The 16,108-nt window shown below is 41.6% G+C and overlaps 1 protein-coding gene across 11 annotated transcripts in view; it reads right to left on the bottom strand.

The window, feature by feature from the left end:
* Window positions 1-16,108, bottom strand: part of ccser2a (coiled-coil serine-rich protein 2a) — a 91,896-nt gene that overhangs the window by 39,724 nt on the left and 36,064 nt on the right. For all 11 annotated transcript variants that reach the window (XR_008573694.1, XM_054799061.1, XM_054799057.1 and 8 more), the window contains 5 exons: window positions 14,388-14,484; window positions 12,495-12,675; window positions 9,347-9,418; window positions 9,139-9,258; window positions 4,671-4,808 (listed from right to left, as the gene is read on the bottom strand). Coding sequence is in view for 10 of the 11 variants with exons in the window: in XM_054799061.1 (XP_054655036.1) it covers window positions 4,671-4,808; window positions 9,139-9,258; window positions 9,347-9,418; window positions 12,495-12,675; window positions 14,388-14,484 (608 nt within the window). In the remaining variant the exon portion in view is untranslated. The remainder of the gene's footprint in view (window positions 1-4,670; window positions 4,809-9,138; window positions 9,259-9,346; window positions 9,419-12,494; window positions 12,676-14,387; window positions 14,485-16,108) is intronic.

Genomic DNA, 16,108 nt, shown 5'->3' with positions numbered 1-16,108 from the left:
GACTGCAAAAGCACTGCTCAAAGATTGTGTGTATGACAGGAGTGCTCTGCTGTTTTAAGAACCTGCTGCAAAAACACGAGTCAAAGTGATTCCCAACCAGGGGCATGCGAGCAAACTGCAGGGGGTACGTGGAAATAAATGATTTCCAAGATGAGAAGCATGTAAATATTCTCATTCAATTCAGACAATAAAATGGAACGTGTGCGGTGCAACTAGTTTCCCCAGGGAGACAATAACCTGTGGCACAGCTGCGGCAAAATATTAAAAGTTGCTTTACATTCTACTTTTGGAGAACTATCAACACGTATGAGTGGCGGGGGTGCTCATGGTAGGACAAAAAGGCTCTTGGTGTGCACAAGACAACAAAGGTGGGGGACACTGGGCTATAAGACAAGAGCGCTCTGCTGTTGGTCAAGAATCTACTGCATTTAGTATGTCAGGATTGAGCCCCCGGTCCGCCAGTTGACAATCCCTGCTCTAGGATTAAAATTCAACTGCACATTTTGGATTGGCCTTTTATTGTGGCCAGCTGTGAAATACTCACGCTTTCTAATCAGCATGTTGATATGCCACACACGTGACGTGGATGAGCTATGAATCATGCGTGCTCACTAAGACAGATTTGTGTTGAATATTTGAGAGAGATGGGCCTTTTGTGTAAACACAAAAAGTTTTCCATCTTTGAGTTCAGCTCGTGAAAAATAGGAGCAAAACCCGAAGTGTTGCGTTTATATCTTTGTTGGGTATAACGCGTGTGCCTGTGATGGAGAACCGCTGGCATGTCACCAGACGCCACCTCACCGCAGGGCCCGCACGGTCCCACGAGCAGATGGTGCAAGCTGATGAAGCAGGACGGGAATTTAAATGCAAAGGGAGAGAGATTTGGGCTGTGATCTTACATCACATCAGTAATTTGGAAGAGGGGAAAAAAAAGATGAAGTGCCCTCAGGACACGCACACCCCCCTCCTACTTGAACTGTCTAATCCACTACACACAGCTCTTGATACCTTTTGGTCTTTGTCCACAACATCTCACTTGCCTAACTTTGGATCCTCACCTGTCACTGAGCGTGTGCTGTGGCTGTGCATGTGTGCAATGATGCAAGCAGACAGACAGACTGGCAGAGAGAAAACCTCCCCGATTTCTGAGGGGTTCTTTCAACATTATCATCATCATCATCATCCATCGCTTGAATCCTAACTCCCTTCAACTCAATCCTCCTGATTCCCAACTCTCATCTTGTGTGTGTGTGTGGATGACATCAAGCTAATTAAAGCAGAGTTAAAAGGAAGTAAGACCAAAAGAGAGGCCGTCACAGTGGGAGACGTATGAAGGGAGGATGTTTCCAAAAGGAGAGAGGGTAGGAGGTGACCTGGAAGGATCCACCTTGGCAGCCACTGGCGATGACAACGCCACGCCACCTGTGTTGCTCTCCTTCGCCTTATCGCCGCTAACAAGGTGAGCCGCACGTGTGATTAACTGCTGAGTCACACAATAGTATTTCATCATACAGTATACTGTAGTGGCTCCACTCAACTGCAGAGAGCGCTAGCAGCTGAATATGACAATGACATTTTATTTTCTTTTTTTTTTTATTGCAATGCGTTAATTGTATTAATTTAATTGTTTGTAAGTTATGATTTTTTTTCACAAATAATTTAACTTTGAATTGAATGATATAATCAACAAATAATTGTTTCCAATTAAGAGAACAAACTTAATATCATAAAAAATGATTTTAATATCATTTGTATTAATTATTAATTTTCAATAAATAATAATTATATTAATATAATACATAAAAAGTAAATAAATACAATGTATTTAATTGTATTATTTACAAGTAAAATAAATTATTACATTAAAATTTCCATATTTTACATGTATTTAATTTATATTAATTAATACAAAATCATGTAAACAATATCATAAATCATATATATATAATATGTCAAAATGATCTATATTTACAATTACATATATATTATATATAATTACATATATATTGTATAAATTGTATAGATACTGTAGATTGCAACAAAACTGGGTGCTAATTAAAGGTAAGAAATAATGTAACTGTATTATAATAATTAACAATGCAATTTTCATTTTTTTTCCCAATTGTAATTTCTCCACTGATCTTTTTATTTTCATAATTTATTGTGTTTTTTTAAATGAGTCATAATTATTCCACAAATAATGATTACGATCTGCATTTATTCTAAATATTAAATATATACAAACATATATAATATGTAATATAACAAATTGTACATATATAATGATATGTATTGTTATATATTGTGTTGCAGTATAAAATGGTAACACTACATGTAAAATACATGGGTCAGAATGAATAACTGAAGCACCAGCACAACATTACAAATTACAGCTTTGGTTTTGTTTGCCGAGAGGCTGAGTAAGCAGAGAAAAACCATTTCCCTCTGCTCAGATTGCCTCTGGGAGCCATTCAACAATATTGTTGTTTTCCCTACAATTGACATTTAAGCAGCAGCAGTTAGCTTGAATCAACAAGCGCGTCCTGCTGCGACAACGATTTCCAACATTTGCCACCTACAATCATCACGTCTCCGCTACTTTCCTGATCGTAAATTTGGACTGAAAATTAGACTGAAGACAGACTGACGATGAGAACACTCAGGAGTCAACAGTAAAAGCTTCCAGAGGTTTAGGACATGAGCACATAAACGGACAAAAAGTAACTTTTAAAAAATATGCCTCCAAACATTCAATCATTCGTCATAGGGTATCAAGCAATGTCAGTTAGAGGCTTTGCCTCAACAGCACCCCTTCTGGTTGCAACCAAGTACTGCACTGGTCCATTTTGCCTCAATGGCTTATAAAGCTAATCGAAGCACTGCCTCTACTACAAATACTAACACACAATAACTTACACACTCCCTGTTATTTACTGTAATCTACTTCAGCGCCTGGTCGCCCACTTAACCTGCTGCTGATATCAGCATTAAGGCAGTAAAATAAAAAAAAATCATTACAGCTGGTGGCCTTTGACACGAGAATGTTGCATGGCTGATCTTCGCACTCAGTAACACCACCAAAGGGCATTGGGCCACTCCAGCGGCCTAATAAGGCAGCACTTTAATAAATGTCACAGAGAAAAATCAACAGGGAAAGGGCACTTTAGAGAGTGTCGGGGGAAAGAACACAATGCAGATCACGCCGCGTTTAAATTTATGTGGCAGATCCTGGATACATTTTGTGCTTTGTTGAATGAACACAGGTGAAATTTGAGGATATTCATGGTTAAAACATTTTAAACGTGCCATATCTGTTCCTTAAATTAGCCTAAAACACAAAAACAGACACACTAAAAATGTCCCATCGAAAATGCAATTTTTGGTCAAACATTTATCCAAACATAAACTAATGCAACATTTTATGGTATGATTTCAATTTGGACGAGTGGCTTTCAATTTTTTCTTTTTATATTTACCCACCAGATGGCGCCACTGTTTCCTAATATTGGATTTGATATGTACATTTTGGTTGTAGTAGTTTTAAACGACTGACTCGTTAAAAGCGCAAGAAAACACAAATACTGTCTATAAATGTATTTACAGCAATTTTTGGGAAGCCAATATTTTTGGTCCTCAGAACTTTAAGGGGGATTTTTTTTTTTTTTTTAGCTGACACTGTAGAAAAAAATGTAGGCTGTATGTACATTTCAGGCTGAAGTAGTTATAAGATCGACTTGCTTAACGTGGAAAAAATATATGATATATTTACAGCAGTTTTTGGGAAGCTGACATTTTTGGTCCTGAGCATCTTGAGGTAGTTTTAAATCTGACACTGTGGAAAAAATAACAATGCATTAAAATCAACATTGCTGCCTATCATCGACCCATCTCAAGTAATAATAAAACAAACAACAAATCAAATATAAACTTATATTTCTATGGAAATTATGTTCGTTTTTTTTCAATGAAAAATAGCTGAGTTATGTAAACATACAGTATGTACCTTTAAAAGACCACAAATATAATTCATATTTGATATTTACATGTCTGGCTGAAGTAGTTAAGATAAGCATCACTGATTTAAAGTGTAATAGAATATTCATTTTATGACATTTTTATAGCAGTTTTTGAGAAGCGAACATGTTTTTTTTGTCATTAGGGTAAAACGTGTGTGTGTTTTTTTAAGGACCTCTTAAGGGTTAATGAATGTGCATCACTTCAGGACACAGCAGGCGAGGAGGATGCTGCTGCCGATTGGGAAGAATAAGATGGTTGCCATGACAACAGCAAAAGCACACGGCAGGGTGCTACTGTGGTTAGGAAGCTTGCCCAGTCCAGCCCTTGGAGGGTGACTTGACTGTTTAGGAGGGCGTTTGCTCCAATTACAGGATCATGACGGCTCTATCCATTCCTTCTACTTCCTCCATCTTTTTTTCCGTCCCTCCACCACTCACCACTTGCCTCCCAACCCGCCCTAGCTATTAAAAGTGTGAGGCAGAGTGACAAGGCAGCTGACAAGCTCATAAAATGTCCTCCTGCCGGTGGTCGTCGCCCCACAGGAAGCTGGCAGGTTAGATGAGTGATTCAGCCTTGTGTTGATGATTACGGAGATTTTTTTTTCTTTTTTTTTTTTTCTTTTTTTAATTAAAGGTACACCTGGTCGGACTCACGGAGTGGTTGGGAGGTCTCCAGTGTGTCTGGGTGGCCTTGTCATAGCGGTGCTGCGTTCGCTTGTCGGCGGGCTGTCGTAGCATGGATGGCGTCCTCTGCTGGTGGCACTGGCATCGCACTTGCCGTCCTTGAGCGAGCTGAAGGGGCGATGATGAATGGAAACAAACAGGAAGTCAACATGAATGGTGGACTATTATATTGAATTTCAACCTCAGTCATAATTTGCTGCGCTGCCAAGAGGCAAGCGATAATCTTTAAATCTAGTACAACTCAAAGCAGGCGTCTATGGTGTTTTTAACAGCCAGAGTGGAATGAGGCCAATCTAAACTCTTCTGTTAAATAATGTACAGCCTGAAATCTCTTCATTCGATATGCTGTTCAGTCTGTGCTACTTTTAACAAAGCACTCCCATGCCAAGCTGAGGTCAAGTGGGTGTATTAGAATGTTAAAAACACGGCCGAGAAACCACCCACACACACATTGTAGACAGTAATCACCAATCAGTATAGTCTACATTTGTCTAAAAAGGGACTTGATAGGTCCCATATGATAGTGGTTTTCACCAAAGTCATAGGTCACACAATAGTGTATTGGAGGTTGTCCAAAATGGAGCCCTGATGCTGGAATTTACAGTTTAAAAGTGCCTTTAGTAAGCCCCAATGGAAATATGCCGTTTTCTGAGTCTGTGTTGTGCTTTATTGAGCTGCGTTGCTTCAATTAAGTGCTATTGTGCACTTTATTCACTTTTTACGAGGGATGTTCGATAATATCGGGCCACCGATATTATCGGACAACAGTCAATATCGGTATCGGGTTTTCTCCTTAGAATGAAAACTGATTTAAAAAAATACTGTATAGAGGTCTACGGGCTCCCGCATTTTACGGCGCGCAAAAAATGACCTCATCAAACCTCGTCGTGAAGCACGTAAACAACCGTGGGTAGCTAATAACAAAGCTTGCTCGCTCCGTGCCTGACTAACGTTATGTCTGGTTTGGAATTATTTCCAAGACAGGATCTGCGTAAGATATTAGAAGTATTTTTCATTGTTTACATGTTTGTCACGTATATTACTTCTTCCTCATCAGTTTCGTATCGGAGTGTTGGACCACATCGAGTCATAGCCTAGAAGTGAAATCCAAATTTAAGACTTTCAAACTCATGGATCTGCGCTTCAGGACAAGATAAAAAGGTATGCAGAATATAAATGCACTTTAATATCTACATGCAGATGAAATTTCATTCTAATCTGTTAATCTGTTAAACCAGAAATATGTTCATTCTGCCCCGGAATGGCTGTGTACATGCAGTTTACGAATACAGCGTGCAGCTGCCCTGCTAGTGCGAGCAACAGGGACAGACGGCATTAACATTAAAAAAAAACAAAGAGTCAGTGCCTCACCAGCCATGAACCTCACCACTTGCCACTGCATTACACTTACATTTTGACAGTAACATCATGCTAGGTTAGCCTATTTGCCGAAGAAAAACTAAATAATCAAAGCAAAGCAGAGCTCCCATGTCTGTGACTGGTAAACATCCATGTTTGATTTTAAAATGTGCAGGGAAGCCTGCCCCCTTTTTTTCCCCAAAGCTGTCTACATGTACACAGGGTGGTCTCATCTAGCTAGGGGCGGGTCCGAGGCATTATCGTGTCAATGAGGAAGGAGGTTTTTCCTTTATGAGGTCATGAAAAGTCACAACTTCACGTACCTCTTCTCTCAAAAGTGGAGCAAACGAGTGAGATGATAGATTTTTCTCAGTATTGGTGCTCATAAACAGGGACCTTTAAATGTGGTTCTTAAGGCACTCCAGGCTTTGTTTTAACATGTGTAGCAAAGCCTGCCTTTTTTTTTCTTCTTTTTCTTGAGCGTATTCGCGGACCGGGCTCATCGAAGCAGGGGCGGGTCAAAGGCATTATCGTGTTGATGAGGAAGGAAGTTTTTCCGTCATAAGGTCATGAAAAGTGGCAACCTCTCACACCTCTTCTCTCAAAAAAAGAGCAAAAAAGTGAGACGATGGATTTTTCTCAAGATTGGTGCTCACAAGCAGGCTCTAGAAACACATATCGCTGTTAGAACAGCAATAAAAAGTCAGTTTTGAATGATAGGCGACCTTTAAATGTGGTAATAAAAGTTTTAAGATGTGTAGCAAAGCTTGTTCTTTTGTTTTTTCTTGGGCTTTTCTTGGTGTCGTGTCCATGAGGAAGGAGGTTTTTCCTTCAAGGTTTCACAAACAGGCGCAACTATGTTTTGTGAGAGACATGATAGATTTCTCTCACGTTTGGTGTTCCAAAACAGGCTCTTGGGACACATACTACGGTTTGAACAACACTAAAAGGTCACACTTGCTCTACAGTGTTCCCTCGCTAAATTTTAGTGTTTTTTTTGTTTTTTTTACAGCATTGTGGGAAGTTGAGTGTTGTAGTTCTGTGCTTTATCACGAGGTGGCGGTATCTCTTAATATTCTCTCTCTTCTGTCTGCACCGCCCATTTTCTTCTGCATCCTGATTGGCTGTAGACCACTGTCAATTAAACTCCTTCGTGCCGTCTGCTGTTGTGGTCATGGCTAGCAAACTAGCTAAAGGGGTGAGCTGTTTGCTAACCACCAATACTGTAAACAATAGAAGAAACAGACGAAGATAGCCGTGTGTGACTCTGAACGCAGAATGGTTGCAAATTTTCTCCCTGAAAAAACCCACAATGTCGACGAAACGTTCTGCAACCAAAAGGCAGATGAAGCCAGCCATCAGTTATGCGGTTGCAGGCTATTTTGGGACCCTATCCCTCGCAATAAATGAGGGAACACGGTATAGGGGACCTAACAATACTGTGCAGATGTTGAAAAAAGTTATTAAAATTGACAAACCTTGTGGAAATGACTGAATTGGCAAGATTGTCATTTAAAATGTGTCAGTAGTTTGCTCACATCCGGATGAAAACATTTGTTACTAGTTGCTGAAGCACAACAGTAGCTTATTAATCAAATAATGAATCATCTGGTAAGCAATTTTGTGGCGACGGGGCTGAAGAGGGTGGCTCTAAATCTCACATCTTGCGTGGCAAAGCTGCAGACTCAACAACTTGGCTCTGCGGCACGAAACAGACAGGAAGTCACAGTTTTATGCCAGCTTTAGTGGAAACTTGATGCAGCCAATTTCAAGGCCAAATAAACAAGCTTTTTTGCAGGGGATGACAGGCAATTTGAAACAGCCCTGCCAAAAAAATAAAAAAAAATTGTATTTTTCCCCAAAGGTAGGTGGTAGGTTCTCACCTCGGGATGCAGAAGCCAATATAATCAGAATATGCTATATATTTTCTTTTAACTCCCTGTCTGCCTCCATATCCAATAATGCCATTCCTCCTCCTATTTGTCTGTTGAGGGCGAGGCTGCAGCAATATTGTGCGGGACTGAAGACCCAGCTGGGTAGGTGGTAGCTCTAATTGGGAGGCTTGCATGTGGCGGGCGGCAAAAAAGAGGAAGGCCTCGTTTTGACATTTTGGTATTTGTGGACGCGGCGGTGGATTTGAATAATGTCAGTCGGGCGTACGGTTGTTCGGTTCACAAGGGGAGTCTCTTCAAGGCACTAATGAGCGTTAGGCTGCAGATGGAGGTAACTTAAAGCAGACAGAACGGAGGTTACTGGTAGGCAGTGGTCTTGCATGTCCACCCCCATTTAGGACCAACGCAGTGTTTCATTTTACCATCATGCAACCATGTGTATTTTCATCCATATTATCTATTATTTGTATCCATTACTTGTCTGACAAATACACCACACAGCAGACTGTCATTGTTTATACTACGGACCGTCAATAAATTATTACTATTGTGTAGAAGAGAGTTTCTTTAAAAAATCATTTCAGTCATATATTCTAAATCACACCACAAATTGATCTATAAGAATGTCAAATGATTAGTCCTACCCTAAAAGTATTTTGCTCGCCCATTTTTTACAATTTTTTCTTTAATTGGAGGGACTTTTATTGGATTAGGGACATGACTCACAGGGGCTTGTTATAAAAGCCAAACAATATTGTTGGTCATGCTGTGTAGTAAAAAAGTCAATTCAGCGATACTTTGGTTGCATTATTTTGAATGCTTTGAAGAGCTATTTGCATAACAAAGTAATAAAATAACTAAATATCAGAGCTTTTCCTCGAGAAGGATAAGGTGCATGTGCTAAGTGAATTATTTTTCTTGTTATGCTCATACTGACCAACCTGTATTAACATAAAAAAACACTCCAAAAGGAGTTGAACCTCACCACGAGTCGCTGTCAACAGCCAGTTTTACTTTTACTTCAACTTTCCAAACATTCGCACGTCCATATTTGTTAATGTACTTGATTTTGCTTTCCTTCTGTATGAGTTCCTTTCTAAGAGTTGTTTAAAATGAATAACAAAACAGAGCTTTAGACAGCTAGAACGTTCCAGTCATAAACAGTCAAGAGTTCCTCCGAATTTTACCATTTGCTCCCGCTTTTGCCGCTGCAGCTGCTGACACTGCAGAGTGAGCTGAACAATGGTCTTGTCTCTTGTCCTCACTTCTTCTCTCAGCATGTTCACTTCCTTCAGCAGCTCCTCAAACTACAGACACACACGTTTACATATACTCCAATATACGGCACAGCTCATACAGCCGTTAAAGAAAACAAAAATCAAGATATTTTCCTACCTGGGACGTAGTGTTGGTCTTGCTTTCAATCTCCTCAGCAACATCTGCTGCTGGCGAGTCTGTATCCTCAAGCTGAAAACACACAACAACGCACAAAGTACACGGTGAGCACAATCAATGACAGTTGCCTTAGGCACGCCTCAAGAGCAATGTTGTGAGGTGGAATAATTTTACTCCTTCACACGTTCACTCCCTGCTCGGCCTTGTACGGCCAGCCACCGGCAGCACACACCCCACCCCAGGCGGAATCTCCGAGTATATTCTTGCAACATTCAACGCATTTACTTCACAATGAAGGATAAATGTCAACTAGTTGCTTGAATACACGCAGTCATGCATTTGCATGTTGTTGTTTTTTTAGCCAGAAGGCAGATCAGAGGTTATCTTCTGTATGCAGAGTAAGCTCACGAGCCAATTTATTAGGTTGACAAATTACCTCTCAGGATGTGGAAAGTAACTCTTCTACTCCTGAACCGCTGCACACAACAGGGTGAAATTTGCCAAAACATGCACCCCTATTGTGTTGCCTGTGCCACTGTAACTTTACAGCATTTAGTCCAGGTGTGTCCATAGTGCAGCCCGGGGCCATTTGTGACCCACAACTCTTTTTACATCGGCCCTGGACACATTTTAAACATACAGTTAAACAAGAAAACTAACAAAAACAACAAGAAAAATGGGGAAAAAAGAGCATATATTTTAGTGAAAATAAAATAAAGTAGAAATATTAGAATAAAGTCATAATATTAATACAAAAAATTGTAATATTATGACAAAAACATGAGCATAACATCGTAACATCATGAGGAATTTCTGCAATCATTTACTAGTAACAAAACAAAGAAAGTTGCGATTTTTGGAAAATTAGTCCGAGAAAAAGTTGTTATGTTACAAGAATAAAGTCAAAATATTACGAGAATAAAGTCACAGTGTTGAAGAAGAAAACAAAAAAAAAATGAAAAAGTCAAAATGAAAAACAAGCAGTTGGGAAAAAGTAATGACACACGTCACCGATAACACAAAGCTGAGATGCAGCTGTTTCTGTAAACATACAGTATATAATGTAGAACTTGTTAGCATACTGTATCTACACGGCTTGGTTTACATGTAAAACATCAAAGTGGCCCCCGTATCCTTTTATTTTACTGTATCTATTTCACCAAATTACAAATGTCTGAGTGCAAATGAGTCTGAGTACAAATGTCTCAATGTCTAAGACCATCTTTGCAAATGGTGAAGTCCAGGTCGCTGCAGTTAGTACAGTTAACCCACATTTAGCACAATTTCCAATTGAATAGATCTTGTTGATCTAAGCTGATGGTGGAGTCTCAGGTCTAATGGTTGTTCTCATGTCGGCACCATGTCATCGTATAAGCCATCACGTGCACAATAATCTGTTCTATTGTCAAAATGAGTCAGTAATATAGTGTAATACCATGGATGCCATATATGAATCTCTTGGATCGTTGGATGAATTGATTATTTGATTAGCTCAGGAAGGCAAGGATGATGTCCAGGAGAGGGAGTGTGAGGATAGCGGCCAGGAAAGAAGAGTCAGTTGTGAAACTCCAGCTTTATTTACAGTACTGTAGGCAACATCCTTTTCCTATTGTTTTGTTGCTATTACAGTATGTTACACTAAACACATGCTCTTATTACTCTGATATATGGAAGTTACTTTATTTTTGTGAATAAAAATAATTGCAATTTCCTCGGCAGTATGAGTGATGTCAGACCTCGGATGCTATTGTTACCGTAAAATCTAAAATCTAATTGTTATTTTCAGTTTTATACACAATTATACTGTATTAGCTAGACCAAAAAAACGAGTACAGTAAGCACCGTCAATGAATGACTGGGCTTACACTGAGAGGTGGACATTAGGGATATTTCAGTGGTCCATAGTGACAAAAAACTGAAACATTTTGACTTGCGGTACTTACATAATGCCAAAGATGCATAATGCATTTTAGGGGCACTGATCACTTATATGGAAAAGAAATGTAGTTTGGACACGAGTGAAGTGTTTTAGGAGCGATATGAGCTTTTGCAGGTGAACCACGGTGTTGTGCTGAACCGTCCAAGTTCATTTTGCTTAAAGAACCAAGAGTGTTGAGAACGTGTGGTCTGTTTCAGGGAATGAGCCAAAGGATCTTTGAGAAGGATCTTTTCATTTTGGTGGTACTGACTATTTATATGGGAACTGAGTTAGCTTTGAAGCATGAGAAGTTTTGGAGAGAGATATGAGCTTTTGCAAGTGAGCTATAGTGCTCTGCTGAACTCTACAACTGTTTGGCCAAATGATCTTAAGAGTTTTGAAAATGTAATTTCTCTTTCAAGAAATGAGCCAACCCAATGGAGAAAAACTGTAAATAAGTCTCAGATGTCCCACAGTAGTGTTATGCAAGTATCCATCCATCCATTTTCTATACCGCTTCATCCTCATTAGGGTCGCGGGGGCATGCTGGAGCCTATCCCAGCTGACTTCGGGCAACAGGCGGGGTTCACCCTGGACTGGTCGCCAGCCAATGGCAGGGCACATATAGACAAACAACCATTCACACTCACATTCATACCTATGGGCAATTTAGAGTCGCCAATTAACCTCACCTGCATGTTTTTGGGAATGTGGGAGGAAGCCGGAGTGCCCGGAGAAAACCCACGCGCACACGGGGTTTCACACACAGAAATGCTCAGGGGAGAATCAAACCCAGGTCTTCCCGATCTCCAGGCTGTTCCTGTATTGGCCAACGTGCTAACCACTAGACCACCGTGCGGCCCGTAATGCAAGTATGTTGTCCAAAATGAAGCCTTTTGGGACCATCATACACTACAGCCTACCTGAGTATTGTTTGCTGACCTTTAGAAACACAGTGTACAGTACAATCTTCTACTGGGTATTTTAACGCAATGGAGGAAGTTAGTTTAGGAAGAGGAAAGCGAGCAGCAAAGCACACTCGCTATATAAAGCCAACATCTTTGATCTCACTCTTCCTCTTCCCTGTCACGGTCTCCCTCCATAGGCTCATTAATTGATCGTTTTCCCATACGGGCACACACAAGCAAGCCAAAAACGCAGGTGTGCATTAAGTCACGCACACAAAAGCCAGTCAGAAGGTAATGGAATCATGGAATGCATGGGTCGTACCTGCAGTAGGTTTTTCAGCCTGAGCAGCTGCTTCTTGACCGAGCTGCAGTCCTGGCTCATGTGTTCCAGCGAGAGTTCATCCAGCATGGCAGTGAAGCCCTGCCGCGTCGCTTCAGAGGGGGCGGCCTGTGATGGCATCTTTGAAGATTTGAGGCTGTCATAGTGCTGGAAGAAATGTGCCCTGGAAGAGATGAGACAAAAAGGCTGTCAAGGGGAGCCCTGGTTTTTCCGAGTGCAGTGGAGCCTTGAAAGACAGGATTTTGAAAATGTTGTCTTGAAAGTCACACAAACGCACGCCGTCCTGTGAGGTCACGCAAGACAGATCATCAAATGATTGACTCTGCCAGTTTTGCTTGTTCTTTGGCTTTTCTTGGAAGTTACGTGAAGTATACGCACAATACAACAGGGGTGGCCTAAGTGCAGCCAACAGCTCTTTTTTTAATTGGCCCTCGACATATTTTGCAAGGAAAGAATGAAGCTAAACACAAAGCTAAGATGTGGATGTTTTATTCAGACAGTCTAGCAGATGGCAACATTTTTCTGTATACAAACCTCGCTGGTAATAAATAAATAAATAAATAAATAAAAGTTTTGACACCTCTGACTTGGACTGCCTTGCTGTTTGTACAGTGGTCATGATAATAATTACTAATGCTAAACTGCCTGTGCAGTGCTTGTGGTACAATTCATAAAGTTGAATGATGACCACAGTTTGACCGTGGAACTGACTATTTCTATTGTCATTAGAGTCAAACCTAGGTTTTCATACGTACCAGTTTTTATTAAGATTTTGTTTTGGTCAAAATGTTTTGCTAAAATTCATAATTTATAATTACTTTGCGTTGTTTTGTGCATGTATGACTGCACATGTATAAATGTCCGCTCGCCAACAAGGTCCCTTAGGGAGTTTTATTTACATCTTAAATGGCTCATTTACTGTTATTACGTCTAGTATATTGAGTAATATGAGTGTAAAGCCATTTAAAGCTGTCATTGCAATCCATTGGTGAGACAATGACCACCGCAGGAAGGACACTGTCCAGAGAATAACAACAAGGAACTGTTAACGTGTGAGTCTGTTATCTTATTTATGTCTAATACCGCTTATACTCTCTGATATTGGGTAATAATTATGTATAGCTGACCACAGGGGTGTTATTTCATGTCAAGATTTCCGTGAAAAAGCACGGTATCGGCAGATGCTGATACTCGCTTTTTATCACCGATCACCTTCGCCGATCAGCTCCGCCCCCACTGCAGCACCCAGCCTATAGCGACCATCTCCCGCCCACTTTCCCTTCACAAAGCCAAAACAAGCATGGCTGCAGTGTTGCACCCTGCAAAACATTCAACAAAAAATATCTCGCCGAGGCGGCGCCTTAAAGAGCTTTAGTTTGGTGCGGGATTTGGGGGGCGGGCACTTGGCAGGGTGTGGTGAGTTTTTGCGGCTTGTGATGTTATCATCGGACATGCACCCGTGTGTTCGTGGCAGTCGGAGGTCTAAGGCGGATAGCCCAAAAAGTGGTTGGATTCATTGGACTGGATGGCTGGCAGGCGGCGGTGGTGAAGGACACTGGATGTGCCGACTGCCTGGGGTCCTGCTGGAGCTCCATCAAGCTGCTCTCACACCCAAAGTCTCCTTAAATCAGGCGCCTGATTTTGAATACGTAAGTCAAACATGTTTTTGTCTAAATGTTATGATTCCCCTTTCATATCATATAGCCCAGGGGTCACCAGCGTGAGCCCCCCACGACCACATGAGGTGCCCTCAAGCCTGTGAGAAGACTAGAAAGAAATACCGTACCGTACCGTACCGTATGAGCCGCTTGGTGGACATGTGGCTTAATATCGCACACACAGTGTTGGGGGGGGGTTACTAAATGGGCAACCAACCGTCCATCGAAGCCATCAGGTCCACTCCAGCGTTGATGCTTACGCCGCTGTCCCTGCCGACGGGCTGTGCTTTCGCCGTTTGACATGCTGTCCGCATCTAGAAGCACAAGTTACAAACATTAGAGAGCGAAGGGGTGTACATGCAGAAAACTGCGCCTGTCTGCTTGCAAACGGCTTGTTTGTGAAAGATGAGATGTGCCATGCAAAGAAGGTAGGCAGGAATTTGTTTTTCACGCAGGCACACACAACACAAACGTTTCATCATACGATGTGCCGATGAATAAAATGTGCGCCTTTCAAAATCTTCAATCCCTTCCATCTCCCTCCTGACTCTCTCTGTCTCTCTCTCTCTCTATCGACAACATCAAATGCAAACAATCCAGTCATTTCCAAATAAATGTGCACAGAGAGTATTTGGAAACTGAACCATGGCTACGGCAAAAACTGACAAATAACAGAAGCTGACCTCCCTTCCAGAAAAGCGGGGAAAAGAAGACAGGGGAAAAACAACAACAACAAAAAGTAATAATAATGCTGCTGCTTAAAATACTTTACCCAATGTGTCACCGCGCAACGCTGAAGCAGGCAGCTCCTTTCATACTCAGGCCTTACATTCCTGGAAACGTGCACAATCCAAATCATTAAGGAAGCCAAACAACAGGAATGTAGTCCAAGTAAGGGAGGTCCATGAATAGGAGAATGGAGAAAAATGTCCAGAGATCCCAGGTCCACCCTGGCTGGTCCTGTCTATGTTGTCAGGCTTGTTTTTCTGGGAACTCCCCAAGAAGAAGGGACTGCTGCTGCAGCTTTGAGTCCACGCAAAGGGGAAACTGGGGGGCCTCTAACCCATCCACAAGACCTGACAGCTAGGTTTAGGAGAAAAAAAAGCCACATGCAGGCCTATCATCCGGTTCCGATTTGGGCTGTCCTTTTCTTCTTGTTGTGAGGCAGAGTCGGGGTGTCTTTGGGAGGGAGGAAATAAAGGACAGAGCAAGGGAGGGCCCGCGGAGGCTCTGCAGGCAAAACAAACAGCCTTCCCGATCCGTACGCTCAGGGCCGGCCTCGTGGGTTGGGTTTGGTCTCGCTTTCCCCGTGCTTGCCCTGTCACACAGAGCTATAAATACGGCCACTTCCCAAAAAGGACTAGGAAGGGGACGTGGCTACCAGTCAAATTCCTACATTCCTTGGGAGTGAGCTTGTCTCTGACTGCTTCCAGTCTTAAGGACAATATTATGAAGCTTACCGACAGTAGCAGCACCATCTGCAACACATTCCAACAAAACACTCAGGAATATGATACCATTCACTTCATGTTCGGGTCAGTGTTGATTCACTTATGAGGTCATTTTGGTGATATCAGTGAGGGCAGACAAAACAGCCTCTCAGCGTTAATGGTATCCAATTCAACAGTGCAGCCTGTCTGCAGCCCCTACTAGCTCTACCACAAAGGTAAATGACTACACCTGTGGACTTGTATAAATACAAACAGGACATTTCAACCTTTGTGGCAGTACAGCATCTAATGAAATGATGCATATAACGTGTGTTCTTCCAAACACTTGCTTACTTTTTGCGCTATGCTGGCCCATTAGGGCTATACGCTTAAGGTTATGTTGCCTTTTCCAGTACTGGATTTTCCCTGTGTTGCCTTCTTTGTAAAGCTGCTGGAAATGTGAATTTCTCTTGGGGCTGCATGTCCAGTCCAAGCTGCTGAAAAGCGG

Source organism: Dunckerocampus dactyliophorus, chromosome 14 (assembly GCF_027744805.1).
Source record: "Dunckerocampus dactyliophorus isolate RoL2022-P2 chromosome 14, RoL_Ddac_1.1, whole genome shotgun sequence".
Classification (NCBI taxonomy): domain Eukaryota; kingdom Metazoa; phylum Chordata; class Actinopteri; order Syngnathiformes; family Syngnathidae; genus Dunckerocampus; species Dunckerocampus dactyliophorus.
Note: the sequence above shows the minus strand (reverse complement) of the source record. Positions and strands in the feature narration are given on the sequence as shown.